The 15,256-nt window shown below is 38.9% G+C and overlaps 1 protein-coding gene across 14 annotated transcripts in view; it reads left to right on the top strand.

Annotated features, from left to right (window-relative positions):
• The window catches only part of MBTPS2 (membrane bound transcription factor peptidase, site 2), a 43,404-nt gene extending 28,581 nt beyond the window's left edge, over positions 1 to 14,823 (top strand). The window contains exons 10-13 of one of the 14 annotated variants that reach the window (XR_008576865.1): positions 1,712 to 1,787; positions 3,135 to 9,379; positions 14,140 to 14,223; positions 14,420 to 14,823. Coding sequence is in view for 2 of the 14 variants with exons in the window: in XM_054823970.1 (XP_054679945.1) it covers positions 1,712 to 1,787; positions 3,135 to 3,357 (299 nt within the window). In the remaining 12 variants the exon portion in view is untranslated. The other 13 variants (XR_008576861.1, XR_008576866.1, XR_008576862.1 and 10 more) reach the window with 13 other exon arrangements.
• The last annotated feature ends 433 nt before the right edge of the window (positions 14,824 to 15,256 follow it).

The following is a 15,256-nucleotide window of genomic DNA, read 5'->3' as shown; positions in this document are numbered from 1 at the left end:
TTTTCGTATTGGAAAGTTCTCTGCTTGTTGCCCCACCAAACCCATTCATTTCTGGCACTCCTTGCTATCCAAATCTCTCCATCTCGTGGTATGGTTGCTGGTTGGACTAATTATTGCTTCTGACTCATCAGAAGGGCCTCTATTAACAGAAGAAAATGTGTTTATGTGACTGAGTAGACAGTTTTCTGCCTTATGTGCCTTTGGAACTGCTTTCCCCTTGTCTTTGTTCCTGTGTCCTTGAATTGTTTATTGAACCTGAAGAAATCTGATCTCACTCTTAACTAAGTTATACTTAGCAGCACTTTTGTTGTGTTATGTACTGGTGCTGTGAGGTTCCCAGTGTTCTCGTAGCCTATGGCTTTAAAATTTCTCACAGAGTGAGTTAAATTGTTCCTTTCCCAAGGGATGTTTGTATTGAGTGGGATTTAAACTCTTGCTTTCACATATCCCTGTGGAGATGGTATTTCTTACAGCTGTAACTTTTTCCCAGGTTGTTAAGGAAAATACAGGCCATTGTGGCTGGCCTCAACTTGTGTCCAAAGTTGTACTTTTGGGACAGAGTGACTATTGTTGATGCTATGCAAGCTCATTCTTAAAGTGATTTTCTAAATCTACTTTAATTTATCTAAACCTCTTCCTTCTGGAGATAAGACTCCGCTAGGCTATGAGTGGAGCCTCCTAGTAGGAAAGGTGTCTTTCCTCGAGCTGTTACAGAGCTAAGGCTTTCAAACGGTCCCTGAGGCTGGCAGACTGACTACTGTTTACTTTGAAAGACTGCATCAAGACTTTTTATGAGACAACCCAAATGGAGCACCCCTGTATTAACAGAGTGCACTCTGGGAGGTCTCAAGCTACCTCAGTTTTCTTTGAGGGGTCTCTCATAAACATTTGCTGTGCAGTCAGCTGAAGCTTCATGTACACCTTCAAAGAAGTTACGGTACTAAAGAAGTGTTTCAAGGTCATGTGGTGCTTGACACTGCAATTTTCCTGTCACTATTTATAGGAAGGATGCTGAGTCTCACCACCCAGGTTTTTAAGTTGCACTGTTACATCTTGGAGTCACTTACAGTACCATCTGAAAACAGAAAAAGAAGCTACTTGTGTACTGACTAACTGGTGTTAAGATGTGTAATGCATCATCTCCTAGCCTTTGCTTTCTCCGAGTGTCTCCAGAACTCTGCTCCCTATCTGCCCCTATCCTTTACACCATGGGCTCAGCCTCAGGTCATGGGGATCTTCTGCAGGTACTGCAAGAGAAGAATTTTCTGGCCTTCAGAGAAAGTACATGTGTGCACCCACAGTATGAATGTATACATGTGGACTGCATATGTTGAAAAAGTCTGGTAACTATAATCTCTTTTTATATGTTTTTCTTTGAAAAGGATTAAATTACACAATGTGGTCTTTATGACTACAGATGTCTAGTTGCCTCTGAAAATATATATCTTAGATCTACTTTTACTGAAATCATGCTAATTGTATTTTGTGGAGTGACTTTACTATGATAGTGACCATGTTTAAGAAAGATTTAATGGCTGCACCCTTTTAAAAACAAAACCCAAGCAAAACCAAGTATTTAGATTGCTTATTCATCCTTGAAGAAATGTCATTTCAGATCTGATTTTTCTGCAAAATTATAATCTAAAATTCCTAATGTTATAATCCTGGAATGACTGTTCTTGTTTTGTATATCTCTATATTTTTGTTTCAGTAAGTCTCAGCAGTTTTGTACCACGACAAAAGTTTCTAAGCATTGATCTGCCTGTGGTAATAGAGACATTTTGCAAGTATCCTTTGAAGTATGTTTGTTCTTTTAAGGCAAGAAGAGAACTGTTTAGAATTTGGTGACCCAGCAAAATTTCAGTTGGATATCATTTTAGACAGGATGCTCTGAAACATTTCTGTAGAGTTTTGACATCTTTATCCCATCTCTGCATCGATTATTGTCCATGTGCCAAGCTCAAAATGAAATTTCTCACTTTCTTGTGCTTAGCAGGATATTTTTAGTCAGTGCTTTTTTTAACTCTTTCTTGAGAGTGAGTCTTAACAGCTCTGACAAGAAAGTCAAAGTAAGCCTGAATTTACGGTGGGACAAATGAGATGTTATTGCTAGCTTTGGTATGTCAGAGTTTTATCATTTTTGTGTCATTATACTGAACTAAATAGCAGGGTATAGTGGTGATTGTTTTGGGGGGTTTTTTTCTTCAACAAAAAAGAACTTAGCCTATTCAAAAAGCAGGAAGATAATTCAGTTATAACTGAATTATTAATGAATGAGATGATATATATATGCATACATAAAGGTTAGTAGGCTTGAATATGGCCACTCTAAGAACCCTTAGCCTTAGAAACTGAAATGTTTATGCATGGCTGTAGAACAGTTAAACAGTGTAGTTCAGTTTAGTCCATAAAACTAAAGATGCTACATAAGCTCCCCTTTTCTGGGAACATGCCAAGGTTCACACTGACCCAGTTGATTTCTGAGTCATACGTCTTCTTGTCCGGCCACTACAGGATGAAGGTAGGTATTAAAGTTAGCAAGCCTTTACCAACAATAAAAATGATCTACCCTTGCCTCATTCTCACATGCACATGCACGTACAGAAATCCGCTCAGCTTTTCTGGCTAACAGGTAAGTAAGAGAGAGAGGCCAGATTTCCAATCATATTCTAGCCATTTACTTACTCCAGCGAGGGAGTGTTTTGGAAAATATTCCTAATCATTATTTCATACTTAGGTCATAGGTCTAGAATACCTCCTTACTTCAGGCATAGTGTCAGAGCTATAACCTTCCTCCAAAACCACACAAAGCAAGGAGGAGGATGGGCGGTATTAAGTGTGGTTTTGCTGTCTCCTGCTTTCGTCCGAGTTGTGAAGAGTGCAGGTTGTTTAAGTATCCAAACCTACTGCTTAAAACCAAATGAATCTATAAAGGCCATTCTCTGAGCTGGTATGTTAACGATGTAAAATTTATTGTACTCATATAATTTCTGTGAAGCAGAATGGCAGCTAAACCAAATAATCCTCATATGTCTCTGTCTGCATACTAGAAATAAAAAATATGTTTTGTTTTGGTTTGTTTTTTTTTACATTTCCTTGGATATTATTCATGAACCTTAACTAATGTCAACCAGGTACCTAATTTCACTGTCAGGAGCACTGGCAGTTATCAATGCTGTACCGTGTTTCGCTTTGGATGGTCAGTGGATATTAAATTCATTCCTGGAAGCCACTCTGAGCTCCCTGATTGTAGAAAAACAAAACAGAGAGCTTGTTGGCTTTTTAATTTTGCTTGCTGGTAGCGCACTTTTGGCTGCCAATGTTGCACTGGGACTTTGGATGGTGACAGCACGATAGAACATTGGATACGCTTCCATCAGTTTTCAAAGTACACAGAAATAATGAATCCATTGCCTTTTAAAACTTGTTCAGTGCTGAGATTGAAATAATTACCTTAAAATGACACTGAAAGAACAATCACTGGTGGCTGCCGTTTTAATTTAAAACTGTACAACATTGTGCCTGTGGTCATAGGAGTCTAATAGAAAGAAGTAGGAACCTTTTTATATACTCTTGAAGCACTGTACTAATTTTGGAGAAGTTGCATTGTAAAATTTCACAGGAAAAAGCCTAAGACTTCATTAATTTGGATCTCAAAATACGGGAATTATTTGGCCTCAAACGTTTGTAAAGTGGGAGAAAAAAACCACTTAGGTTTTATTTTATAGTTTGAATAATTGTCAGAAAATCTGTGTGGGCTGTCATCATTTTCAGTCAGCATAGTCTTGCTTTTGTTTTTCAAATCTGGTATTCCACCAAACTGGACTCTAAGAAGCCCTAAAGCCTGTTCTCAAAATGGTGAAAAGCTAAATAAATGCTTACCATGTGTTAATGAGGAGAGAGAGGCCATATGGGTTAGTGACTTTCCTTTTCAGCCAGCCAAAATGACTGGAAGCATGTTGTCCTCGGGATGTAGATGAGAAGTGCCAATGTCTGTTAAAAGTGAGGCATACGGGAGGATAACAAAGCCCACATGTCTGTGTTTCTTACATGTTCAGTTGTATATGATCTTACGCAGCTGAAGATTTTTTTAAAGGCAATATTTGTCAGCAATAGCTACAAGATAACTCAAATTTAGTTTCTGAGTGCTGAAGTATGCTGTGCACAATTATTCCTAAGTGATAAGTAATGTTTGTGTTGTTTTACTCAGAAAATAATACTGTATTATACCTGTTTACAGTTAAAAGTGAAACCTGTTGTTTTTATGGTGTCTATCTTCTGATGCTATGCATGTAATATGTACAGTAACTCACTGATGGTTTTCTGTCTTTCAAAGGGTTGTTTTCCTTTGCTAGGATTCATTCTGTTCAAAGATAGCTAACAAAGATGTTTAGCTGAAGCAGGTCTTGGATCAGAAGATTAGAGGAAGAATATGATCGTGAATTGAACTACTTAAACATTTGTCTTTGCTTTCTGAGATGAATACAGACCATATGCTTGTTCTTTAATGAACAGTGGAAGAACAGTCAGTGTTTTGCTGACCGAAGTATGTCTGACATACTTTGAAGCTCTTTTAAGTCTGTAATATTTTGTACCCAATCAGATTATATTTTGACCGTCATGTCCTCCCATGATATATTGCCTAGTTTATACAAATCAGGTTCAGTCAGAGCCTTGCCTCAATATAGGCTGATATTTAAACAAACGAACAACAAAAAAAAAAGTCCTGGGTAATTTTAAAAGCGGGGTTGAGCCCAATTCCTGATGCTAGTGCACGGATTCGTAACTCTGATGTTTGCATTTGCCCACTGATGTGTGTGTGACGGTAGTTTTACACAGTAGCCTTCACACTTAGTTAGGATGTATTCTTTTCTTAACGTGATGCAAGCAGTAATGAGAGAGCGTGTTTGTTTATTTGTTGTCATGTTAGTTCACTTAGGTCTCCAGTGCTGTCACAGGCCTCTTGAAGTTTACCTCTGTGGGGTGGCATGGCAGGTCCGTCCCCCTCATTTTCAGTCATTTCAACCCAGGCATGTCGGCACCGATCCCGGTAAGAGAGAGTAAATCCTCCAGTCAATCCCGCGTGAGTCAGGCCCTTTGGGGACTGCTAAAAGTCACACAAACTGCAAGAAAGGAAGAACAAACTATCAGAAACTGCCGGTGGGCTTCTCTTTCTTCCGGAGACGCCCTGAAAGTCTTAACTCATCCTGACTCCTGGAAACAGGGACGGGAGCAGCCTGGTTCTTGCCCAGAGCCTGGCTCTGAGGCTGTGCTCCAGAACCTGCTCGCTCACCTAAGTGGCTGCTTACTAATCTGAGCTCTTCCGTTCAGTGCCTCTGTGCCACTTTCCTCTCTCTCTGGGTCTTGTCCAATCCACAGTGCACAAAATTAATTTGCACTTAGGAGTTTTAATGCAATTTAGTAAGACGTGATACTTACTTTTCAAAATGGCTGCTATTTATGTATCAGAGTTGCAGTGCTGTCGTATTATCTAAAGCAACAACAAATGCATCTATGGTGATTTCAAAAATATTCTGTGAAAAACATTTCAAGTTTGATATTTCATATATTCGTGTTGACTACAGCTGTTTGGGACAGTCTTTTAGCATAGTACGCTCCTAGAGATGAAGGCAAGAGATTTAAAAAAAACAAAGTTGCTGAATTAACACACACAAGTTACATCTGCTATAATCAGGCTGGCAGGTTGTTCCTGGTTATTTATGTGCTACTAAAACATGATGTTTTATCAAAGGAAACTAAATCCAGTTTATTTCACTTTACACAATCACTGAAAGCCACAGCTGCACTAAGTAGAACTTCAGTCTGGGTTTGACCTCATAATCAAAAAGAGGGTGGAGAAGCCGTCAGTCATGGTTTTAGCAAAATGGACACGCTGGTACACTGTAAAGACCTTGGTTGTCTTTTATGGGAGAGATAGTACTAGAAGTGTTTAAAAATAATTCATGAGTCCATTTCTCCATGTGCTGGGATTTTACTAAGGGTCAATTTAAGTATGAATGGGTGCTTTGAATCAAGACTTGAAGCAAACTGGGTATGAATGGTGACCCAGCGCATCTTAGATCATCTGTGGGCAAAGGTAATAGTTAAGTTGCACAACGCCCTGAAGAAAAAGTTATTCAGTGGATCCATTTCATTCTCCTGTAATCCTAACAAATGGATTACATTCTGATAAGCAAGTGCCATACATACAGTTACTGGGAGGGGTTTTGCTGGGTTTTTCTTTGTTTAGCAAGAGAGAACACAGGATGACACAGCACATTTTTTGTGTGTCAGATTTTTACTCTAGAGTGTATGCGATGTTTCTTCTATTTCTGTATTTGTAAAAATTAAAAGGAAGCCTTTCCTTAAAATGAAATCTTTCCACTTCTCATTCTAAATAGCCCCTCAGAATGTAATGTATTCTTTAATACAGAATCCATCGATATCATTATAGGGCATATTGACTGGAATATGAAACATCACTCTGAAAGATTGGATGGATACCACTACTTATGTATATACTATGAATTTTTAAATCTGTATCAGATGGAAAAAATAATATCTAACATTGGGAAGTGTTATACATAGTTTTTACTTGAAAATTGCCAGAATTCCATAATTATCATTAGTCATTGTTCTGATTTGGTTTTTATGAGAATTTTTTTTATATCAGCAAAGACTTCTATAGCATGTTCTGCTAATGCATGATATGACATGAAAGAGGCTAACTTCTTAGCATGTGGGAAGTTACATGCTCTTTGCTAACTTAAGAAATTAAAACCAGCATGCTTCCAGTGAAATGAAAGAGACTTTGCTAGAAAAAATATAGACAAACTTGCAGATTAGTCAGCCCAAATTTATAAGCCACAGTGGAAAATTTGTTAACTCATCCTTTTTATTTAGAATGAAACAAGCAACTGTATTGATGGTTATGTTTTTCAGTGATGATTATTCTGCATTTGTGTATATGTGTGTGTATACATGTGTACATAGATATAATGGATACATACCCAGCCACAGTCTGTACTGCTCCTTTTTTAGGGATAACTTACACCAGTCCTCCATGCTCTGCACTGTAGCCTTTTTTTCTTTCTCTCTATGAATTCCATGGCTTTCTCTGGATTTTAAAATTGCAGCTATGTTTTTCTCCCATAACTGATCTAATTTCGTTATTAACAGAAGACAAGTGATTGACATAATGTAACCACAGCTGCATGAGTTTTGTTCAGCTGATCTTTAAAATATGTTTCTTGCTTTCTGTGAGGCCTCAGCCACAAGCATGGTAAACAGATTTTCAGGGTGACTAAAAGAGGTCAGCCTTAGGATCCATCACTCTTTAAATGCTGCTATTTGTTCTGTTCTGGATGATAGCTGGCCTGAGTGAAACTGTGTAGAGTATACTGAAGAAATAACATTTTCAGGACAGACCTTCCCATGGCAGTCAGGATGTTTCAGCTTTCTTAAATAAGGATATATTTTTGTTGTTTAGAACATCAACAATCCAAGTTTTCTAATAGTTTCCTATGCATTTTATGTGATGGCAAAGGGTGACCTGTAGCAAGTAAGTTTTTAAATAAATTCTGTATGTCTTTTATCTGAAAAATCTGAATTTATATCTGGCTATCTTTTATGAGAGATGAAGAAGGGTTGTAAGGGTTTATGTAGCCTAGTCTGTATTTAATTGTTTTTAAAAGATGTGAGTTAAACTCTAGAAATAAATAGTTATTTGTAAAATATGCATTCTATACGCCTGCATTCAGACCAGTTCCCACATCCAGTCTTGCTTCAGCTTTGTTCTTGTAACTTGTGAGTAAGGAAGCTGAATCTAAGCTTCAGGTAAGATCCAATATTAGCAGTTATTTTATACCCTCTTTATCCTGAATTTCATGTAACACTAGACTAGTTGCTGAATGTGGCTGAGTTATCTGGGGCACGTATCCTGTATTAACGCAGCATTTGGGAAGTGTTGTACTAAAGACTGCCAGAAAATGGCAGCTCTGTGACACTTGCTCCTTGGACTCATCCACTCCCCTCATGTGAAGAGCAGATGGCAGCGACTAAGGGCAGCGAAGAGCCTCAGTTTATGGCAGCTTTATGAGACCTTCCCACTGCTGACCCAGTGTGAAAGGACGGGAACAAAGAGCAGGATATGACACTGCAATTCCATTCATTCCATTTACATGGGCATGAAACGTGATGAGAACTTGTAATTAACGTTTCAGAGCATGCAGATATGTTTTCCAGCCCTTCACTGAATCATTCAGTGACTGGTATTCACACTTTTTTTATTTTTTTTTTTAATACTGTGTCATTCCATTAATAAATATGTGCTGAGTAAACAGTATGGGTAGCTGTAGCTTATTTAGTAAATTGGACTTGGATATTTCTCACCTCTAGATGTTCATCTTGGGTTGGTTTTTGCGGCATCATAGTGTAATTGACCTTCACTTGATACTCGCTTGAAAGCCTGGAGGCTATTTCCAAGCCATCACTAGAGAAATCTAGTGTCTTCCTTCCCAAGTTGGTTGTTAATATTTTAAATTCTTCTTTTCCTCACATAACTTTGCTTTTAGATTTCATCTGCCCAGATGATCTTATCTGAAGCCTGTCAATGGAATATGTATTGTTTTGAAATTCACTGTGGGTTTTTTCCTCTACGTAGCCTTATTTTTCACGCTGACTCACAGCTGTGGAATGTTAGATTTCTAGACCCTTTGTTCCCACTATGCATTGTTCATGATCATGTTTAAAAAAAAAAAAAGAAAAAAAGAAAGCTTCATTTTGAAAATGTCAGCTAACAAATATATGGAACACTTTGAATAATGTATTGTGGTTTTGTTTTGGTTTTTTTTCTCTATTTAATCAACCAAACAATAAGTATTGTTTTCTATGTATGATAAATGTATCCTGCAAATAAATTCATTGTTCGATTGTTAGTGTGCTTAAATCTGTTTTTAAAAATAAGGTGAGAGTGACATAATTCCTTATTTGTGGCAATGACCATATTCTCTCATATACTCTCATACTCTTCGTATGTAATTTATATTCTGTCTCTGGTTACTGACAGTGTACCACAAGGTACCACTATCCTTTTCAGTATCTGACCACCTCCTAAAATTAATACTATCACTTTGCTTTCCCTTATTTACCAGCTTATCACAGTAGTAGTTTGCGTTATAGTAGAAGTACATCCAGACAGAGACCTACACATTGTTCCGGAGGAAATCTAGCCTCATTTGATGTGACGCGGGTACGTAGCGACTGCCTTATAGGAGCAAATCCCTTTCTCTTGACTGAGCTCCTGGGCAATTCGTCTCTTCTGGAGTTGTGGACTTCTTGCTTTGTAGTGAGATACGTGACGCGGGATGCCATAGTCAAGGTAAGTGAAACCACCTCTCTGGGCTTTAAAGGCCAGTCTTACGTGAAGAAGTTAAAAGTCGGATCTTCAAATGCCGCTAAGGTGATGTTACGTATTGCAGCCTTTGAGGTGTACGTACAGGCCAGAGCTGGGCACGTATCCCGGCTAGTTCTGAACAAGTTTATTTGGATATCCCGGAGCTGCCTGGGGCTGCCTTAGCTTGGTGTACCCAGGCTGTTCAGCTTGATTTGAGAATGAAGCTTCGTTGCTCTGTTTCTTGAGCAAGCTCATCTAGCATTAGCCAGGTTATTTGTACTGAGAACTAAACTGTCCTTTGTTGCTTATTGGACAAGCTGTTACTTTATACAAGTATAGCTGTTTCAGCAAGTGTGGCTTTGTTCCCAGATAAAAGATTGCCATGAGAAATAGGCACAAAGCATGGATCGGACACGCTGGTAGGATTTCCCAGATAGGGTGCTATGCAATTTTCTGAATACTTGCATGAGGAGATGGCTTTTTTTTTCCCTTCTCTCTTTTTCTTACTCATGTCAAAGGTAGAGACAATAGTTTTATTTTTCCTGAAGCATTTAAGCTTCTAGGAGGGTCCTGAGGTTTTTCAGTTGATTTTGAAAACATTATCCCTTCTTCTGATTATGTATGTTCTGTAATCTAGGATAAAATCAATGATGTCTTCATGTCATCTTGAGGAATGTTGCCTTAATCACTAATATAATTTCTGGATAAGATTTAAAAAGAAATACTGTATGAGTCTTACTGCTGGTAGCTTTATAAAAAAGGGTTAATATAAATCTTCCTCTGATTGTACTAATTTGAATCACCAAGCAGAAGCATTCCTAAACATCTTTAGTAGATCTATATGCATTGAACTCACTTCATTAAATCTTTAAGATTTTTATGAGCTTTTGATGTGAACTACCCAATGAAATACAATTTACGGTTTGATTTTAATCTTATGGTGGTAAACTGGGAGAATCCACAGCATTCATGAGGTCTAAGCAGCAGTCACCCAGATTTCGACTTTTTTCCCCTTTTTTTACCTCAGACAGATGTGGGTCTGGTGTTTACTTTGATGCTTTTAAGGCTCCAGTGTTGTGGAAACAGAATTGGATGTTCTTACCAACTGTGTATCTTATTTTCTACATTTCTGATTAATTCTACCTCTTTTTAGTTCTTTGCAAATATAGTAGTGGCTGAACACTATGTAACCGCCACTTCTGACAGTCTTGAAAACACATGGTCATACATCCTTTTTCATTTCCCCTGAAAGGAATCTTTCAAAGAAAAAGAAATACTTTTCTCTCTTTTTTTTTTCTTCTTCTTCTTCTTTGTTAAATGTCATCCTTTTTACTTGCTATTGTATTACTAAAGTGTCTGTATCTTTTCCCCTTTCACAGCTCTGTGAGGATCTCTTATTAAAATATTGCAAGCTATTTTTTAAAGTCTAAATTCCTCTAAGCCTCCTGAATTTGATTCAGTTACCCACACAGGCATGTGGTGTGGTCTGGGATATCCCAAGGTGTTCTTAGGTTAATAACCTGACTTGGAACATTTTGAAACTCACCCCCCACTTGTCTCCTTTTGTCTCCTGTTGGTTTAGGTCTTAGGGCTTCTCAGAGCTGCACATGGGGCTGGCAGATGGGGGTGAGGCCCTATAGGAGATCAAAGACATTCTGGACCGGCAGCTGGATACTAGGAGGGGTACCTGAGGGCATTTTGTATCACGCCAGATGCTTATATGCGGGCAACAAATCAAGCCAGACTGGCTCCTTTTCTTTCCTTGCATTTCTTTTCTTTTAAAGAATTAAAGTGGAATATGAGGCTTTTTGAGTGAGTTTTATTTGACATAAAAATACATTGAAGTTTTTCTGTTTGTGCATAATACAGGCTGTTTTATAAAAGTTAGGCTAGTGGAATACACGCATTCTCCTCCTGCTCTGAACCTTAGGTCTGGAAGCAGCAGAAATTAGTACTGCTGCCTTATCTACAGCAAGAAAAAGGAAGGCTTATTCTATAAGGAAAATACCATCTGGCTCCAGGTGTGGAGTGGTGGTAGCAGCAGTGTACAGATTCGCAGGAAGCGATGAAGAGGCACCAGGTGGAGACAAGGCTGCGTGAGGGGACTGTGATGATCTTGGCCAACTGCCACAGTTGTGTACTTGACTCTTTTTTTCCTTGCAGGAGAAAAGAAGTCATGAGACTTAACAGTTAGGAATGGGATGAAAACAGGGAAGGGCTGTGAGAGAGGCGGTTTGTTCATTTACAGAATCTTTAAATCAGACAGAGAGCACGTATGCTTTATGAGTGGAGAGATAAGTGCTTTTTAATAACTCCAAGATAAGTATTTTTACTACTTTTTTTTTTTCTTTTCCTTGAAGCATTTTTAGAGCTGACCTGAAAATAAAGCTAACGAACTTCCATCATTGGTAGAAACATGCCATGTAGTAAGATCAGAGAAGCAATAAAAGCCTGTTCTTCTAGATAGCAGTTCAGGGCATTTAGACCTCAGAGTTGTGTCCCTCTCCCTGGTTAAGGATTGGGCCCGAGCTTACCTTCAGTTAGTCTGGATGTGAAGTCAGAACTTTTCTCCTGTTTCCACATTCCCTCTTCAGCACGAGTTGACCTCACACATGCAATTATTAAAAATTAATCAATCCATTTTTATAATGTTTTTGCCTCTTGGCTTTGTTTTCATTCCTGCAGCTATTTGAATAACTAGCAGAAACTGGGCCAAACCACCTATATCTCTATCATCGCTGCAAAATCAACAAAGCCAAATTATGAATGTGCATTATAAACCACAAATTCCTGGGTACTTACCACTGGTTATACCAACAAACTTTTTTTTTTCCCCACTGTGACCGTTTACCGCTCTTAATTAGGTGATTGAATTTATTCCCTGGAAATGTTCTGCGAGGCACTGGCAACGCTCAACGTGCTGCAGCGCTGAAGGAAAAAATGGGCAAACCAAAACTTGTATAGTATGTTTTTTAACAAACAGACAAAATTCGCTGTTTCATTTACTGGAGCAGTGCAGGTAAGTTATTATTTTGTCATATCTGAAAGCCCTGGTTATTTTTCCAGCATTTATCTTCAAAGTTACTCCTAAGGAGAGCACTTCAGTAGTTAATCTAACTGGCTTCTGCATACCCCTTTAACTGCAATTAAATGTAACTGAACCAGAAGTTAAAATATTACTCAAATAGTTGTGAAAACTGTAACATAGTATCAAGCAGTATTTTCTCATAAGTGTACCAAAACCTATTGTTCACTTGAGACTTTACCTAAGAACTGCACAATTTTTTTAACCTTGATTTTTTTATCTTGTCATGAAAATATCAAAAGCAATTCTGAAGAAAGCATCTCAGCTTTCACTTACAGGGTTACTTAGAGGGGCTCGCTTTTAGCACGTGCAAATGATGGTGTAAAAATTAAACTGTATCATTTAGCAACATGATACTAAATGTGACAGATCACTCTATTCTTATATATGTGATTCTCCAGTTTGTTTCTCATGCTTTATAATAAGTCAAGTGAAAGTGCAACGCAGATTATTTGCATGAGCTTTTATAGCTGTACAAGGTACCTGAAGACATTAAGGTTGCAGCCAAACCAGGAGTCCAAGTTTGGTGAACTTAGTTCATCATAGGAAGAAGGAAAAAAGAAATCTAGATAGTGAATATAGCTGATTAAGGAGTCATGAAACCGAACATGTCATACTCTGATGGCAAAAAGAATCCAGAAAATGAACGGTCATGCAGGTTTAAAAAATAATGATTTTTATTATTAATTACAAATAAATAAGTAAATAACTTGAAAAAATGCCCCTTAAATGATGGCACTGTTCTAGATCAAAAGGGTGCTTTGAAATGCAAAATAAACCTCTTTTCTTCTGCCATGGGTTTGTGTATATGCACAGATGCTAATTTGATAAGCACTGGGTTAACTTCCGCTGACCTCAACTATCATCAGTTTAGATAAAAGTAACGATTGTTAGTGGCCTCAGAAAGCTGTGAAACATATAGGCTGTAGCTGCAGTGAAGGAAACTGAAATGGCATTGTCAGATCCATAAATCAGAGCTTGCAGTGAAGAAAAGTGTTTCCGCAGTTCCGTACGGGCGCAGGATGTGAGACCGCCCTGCGGGACAGATCGCCCGCTGTGCTACACCTTCCCTCTGTCACCTGCAGCGGTCTCTTGGGGACAGACCCTGAAAGGGACCTAAGCGCCAAGGATGGACTTAGGCCAGCGGAGCTCTTAAGCTCTACAGTTAGGACCTTGCTTACCCCGAGGGCAACAGGCCTCCAGAACTAGCTCAGGTTTTTACTCAAGATAGCCCCGAAGTCTTCTTCTGCACGTGTCCAGCCCTGCCGCAGCAGCAGGGCTCGCACACGACATCCAGGCTGGCATCTGGCACTGACACGCGCCGTTCCTCTTGCCCGAGAGCCTCAGTCGAGCACTTGGTCTCAGCGTGGAAGTTTTAAATCAAGCATCTCACCAAATGCAGCAGAGGTTAGTTCTGTCTTTGAAAACGCTGTGTGCACGGGTAGGAGCAGGATACGGCAGATGGGAAACAGCCTGGATACGATCCAACATCTGGTTAGTGAACCACTGTCCAGACTGTTTATGTAATACTATAGGTGAACTCGAGGTCTTGGCCAGGACCTACTTACAATCTCCAGGGCAGAGCCACGATGTTTCCAGGAATGTTTTAAATTGTGCCTTTTGGTTGTTGGGGTTTTTTAATATTTTATTTGTTTTGGAGCAGGAGGAGTTTGGTATCCAGGACCATTAATATCATCCAGTAGTCTGTGTGGGGGTGCTTCCTCTACAGATGCGTACAAACTGTGTAAGAATGAGATGCTTTCTGGTTTGAGTGGAATGTCAAAGAGATACTGCCAATTTTAAGCTTTGGGGAAAAACTGACTATTATTTTAAAGAATAAAAGTGCTTTAATATTTGAATAGCTGCTTTGCTTTTCTACAGTATTTGCTGAAATATCTTTTCTATGTTTAAAAAACCCATAAATCTAACTTTCTTCACAGCCTAGGAAGCGTACAGCTTTGGCCATGGAAGTTTATGAACAAAGGAGCTTTGAAATGGGCAGTCTCCTCTTCAGCTGCTCCAAATGTTTGACCTTGATGTATCATTGAGAAGAAACTGTGACAAGCTTGTTGCTGATAAAACCTTGCTGTTCTCCATCTGTCTTAAGAACTGCTTAAATTATTAGCCAGTCAGGCATCTGAAGTTAGAAATTTCTGCTGCTGCAGCCCAGGCTTTGGAATCCTGTCCTAGGAAATCTAACACTGCAGCAAGACAATTAGACCTGATACCAGAAGACTGTAGGTCCAAATTAAACAGAGTCCATGAAGTAAGCCCTGAATATCATGTTCACACGAAAACAGAGCCAAATTATGCACGAGTAATAAAGCTGTTATCAAGATGAAAATATGAAGGACTCCTTTCTTCCATCCTTATTCACCACAGACACGATCTGACTACACTGACATTGGTGGGAAACATCCTGCCCCTATATGGAGTGGAATATCACATATTAAAGTAATAGCAGAATAAGGTGTCGTACCCTAAAGAACAGTGACTGAACTAGACCTGCCGAGGTCCCTTGCCCCAGTTTCTTCAATCTACAGAATGAAGCAACTGGTTTCCCTTGTTATAGATAACACATTTTGCAAAGCTCCTTACTTGCGTAGTGTAAGACATAGGCCTATTCTTCTAAGCAGATCTTGTAAAAGCTGTTTTGCCTTGAAGCGTAGGGATGTAGCAATCCAATGGAATTTAGAAGTTTGCTCTGTTCTGGACTGTAACAAGCTCTCAAGGCTGTCGATTGAACAGGGTGCTGCTATGAGGGCAGGAATTCAGGG

The sequence above is a fragment of the Grus americana genome, chromosome 1, assembly GCF_028858705.1.
Source record: "Grus americana isolate bGruAme1 chromosome 1, bGruAme1.mat, whole genome shotgun sequence".
In the NCBI taxonomy this organism is placed as follows: Eukaryota; Metazoa; Chordata; class Aves; order Gruiformes; family Gruidae; genus Grus; species Grus americana.
The sequence above is the reverse complement of the archived record's forward strand: the minus strand, read 5'-3'. Positions and strand labels throughout refer to the sequence as shown.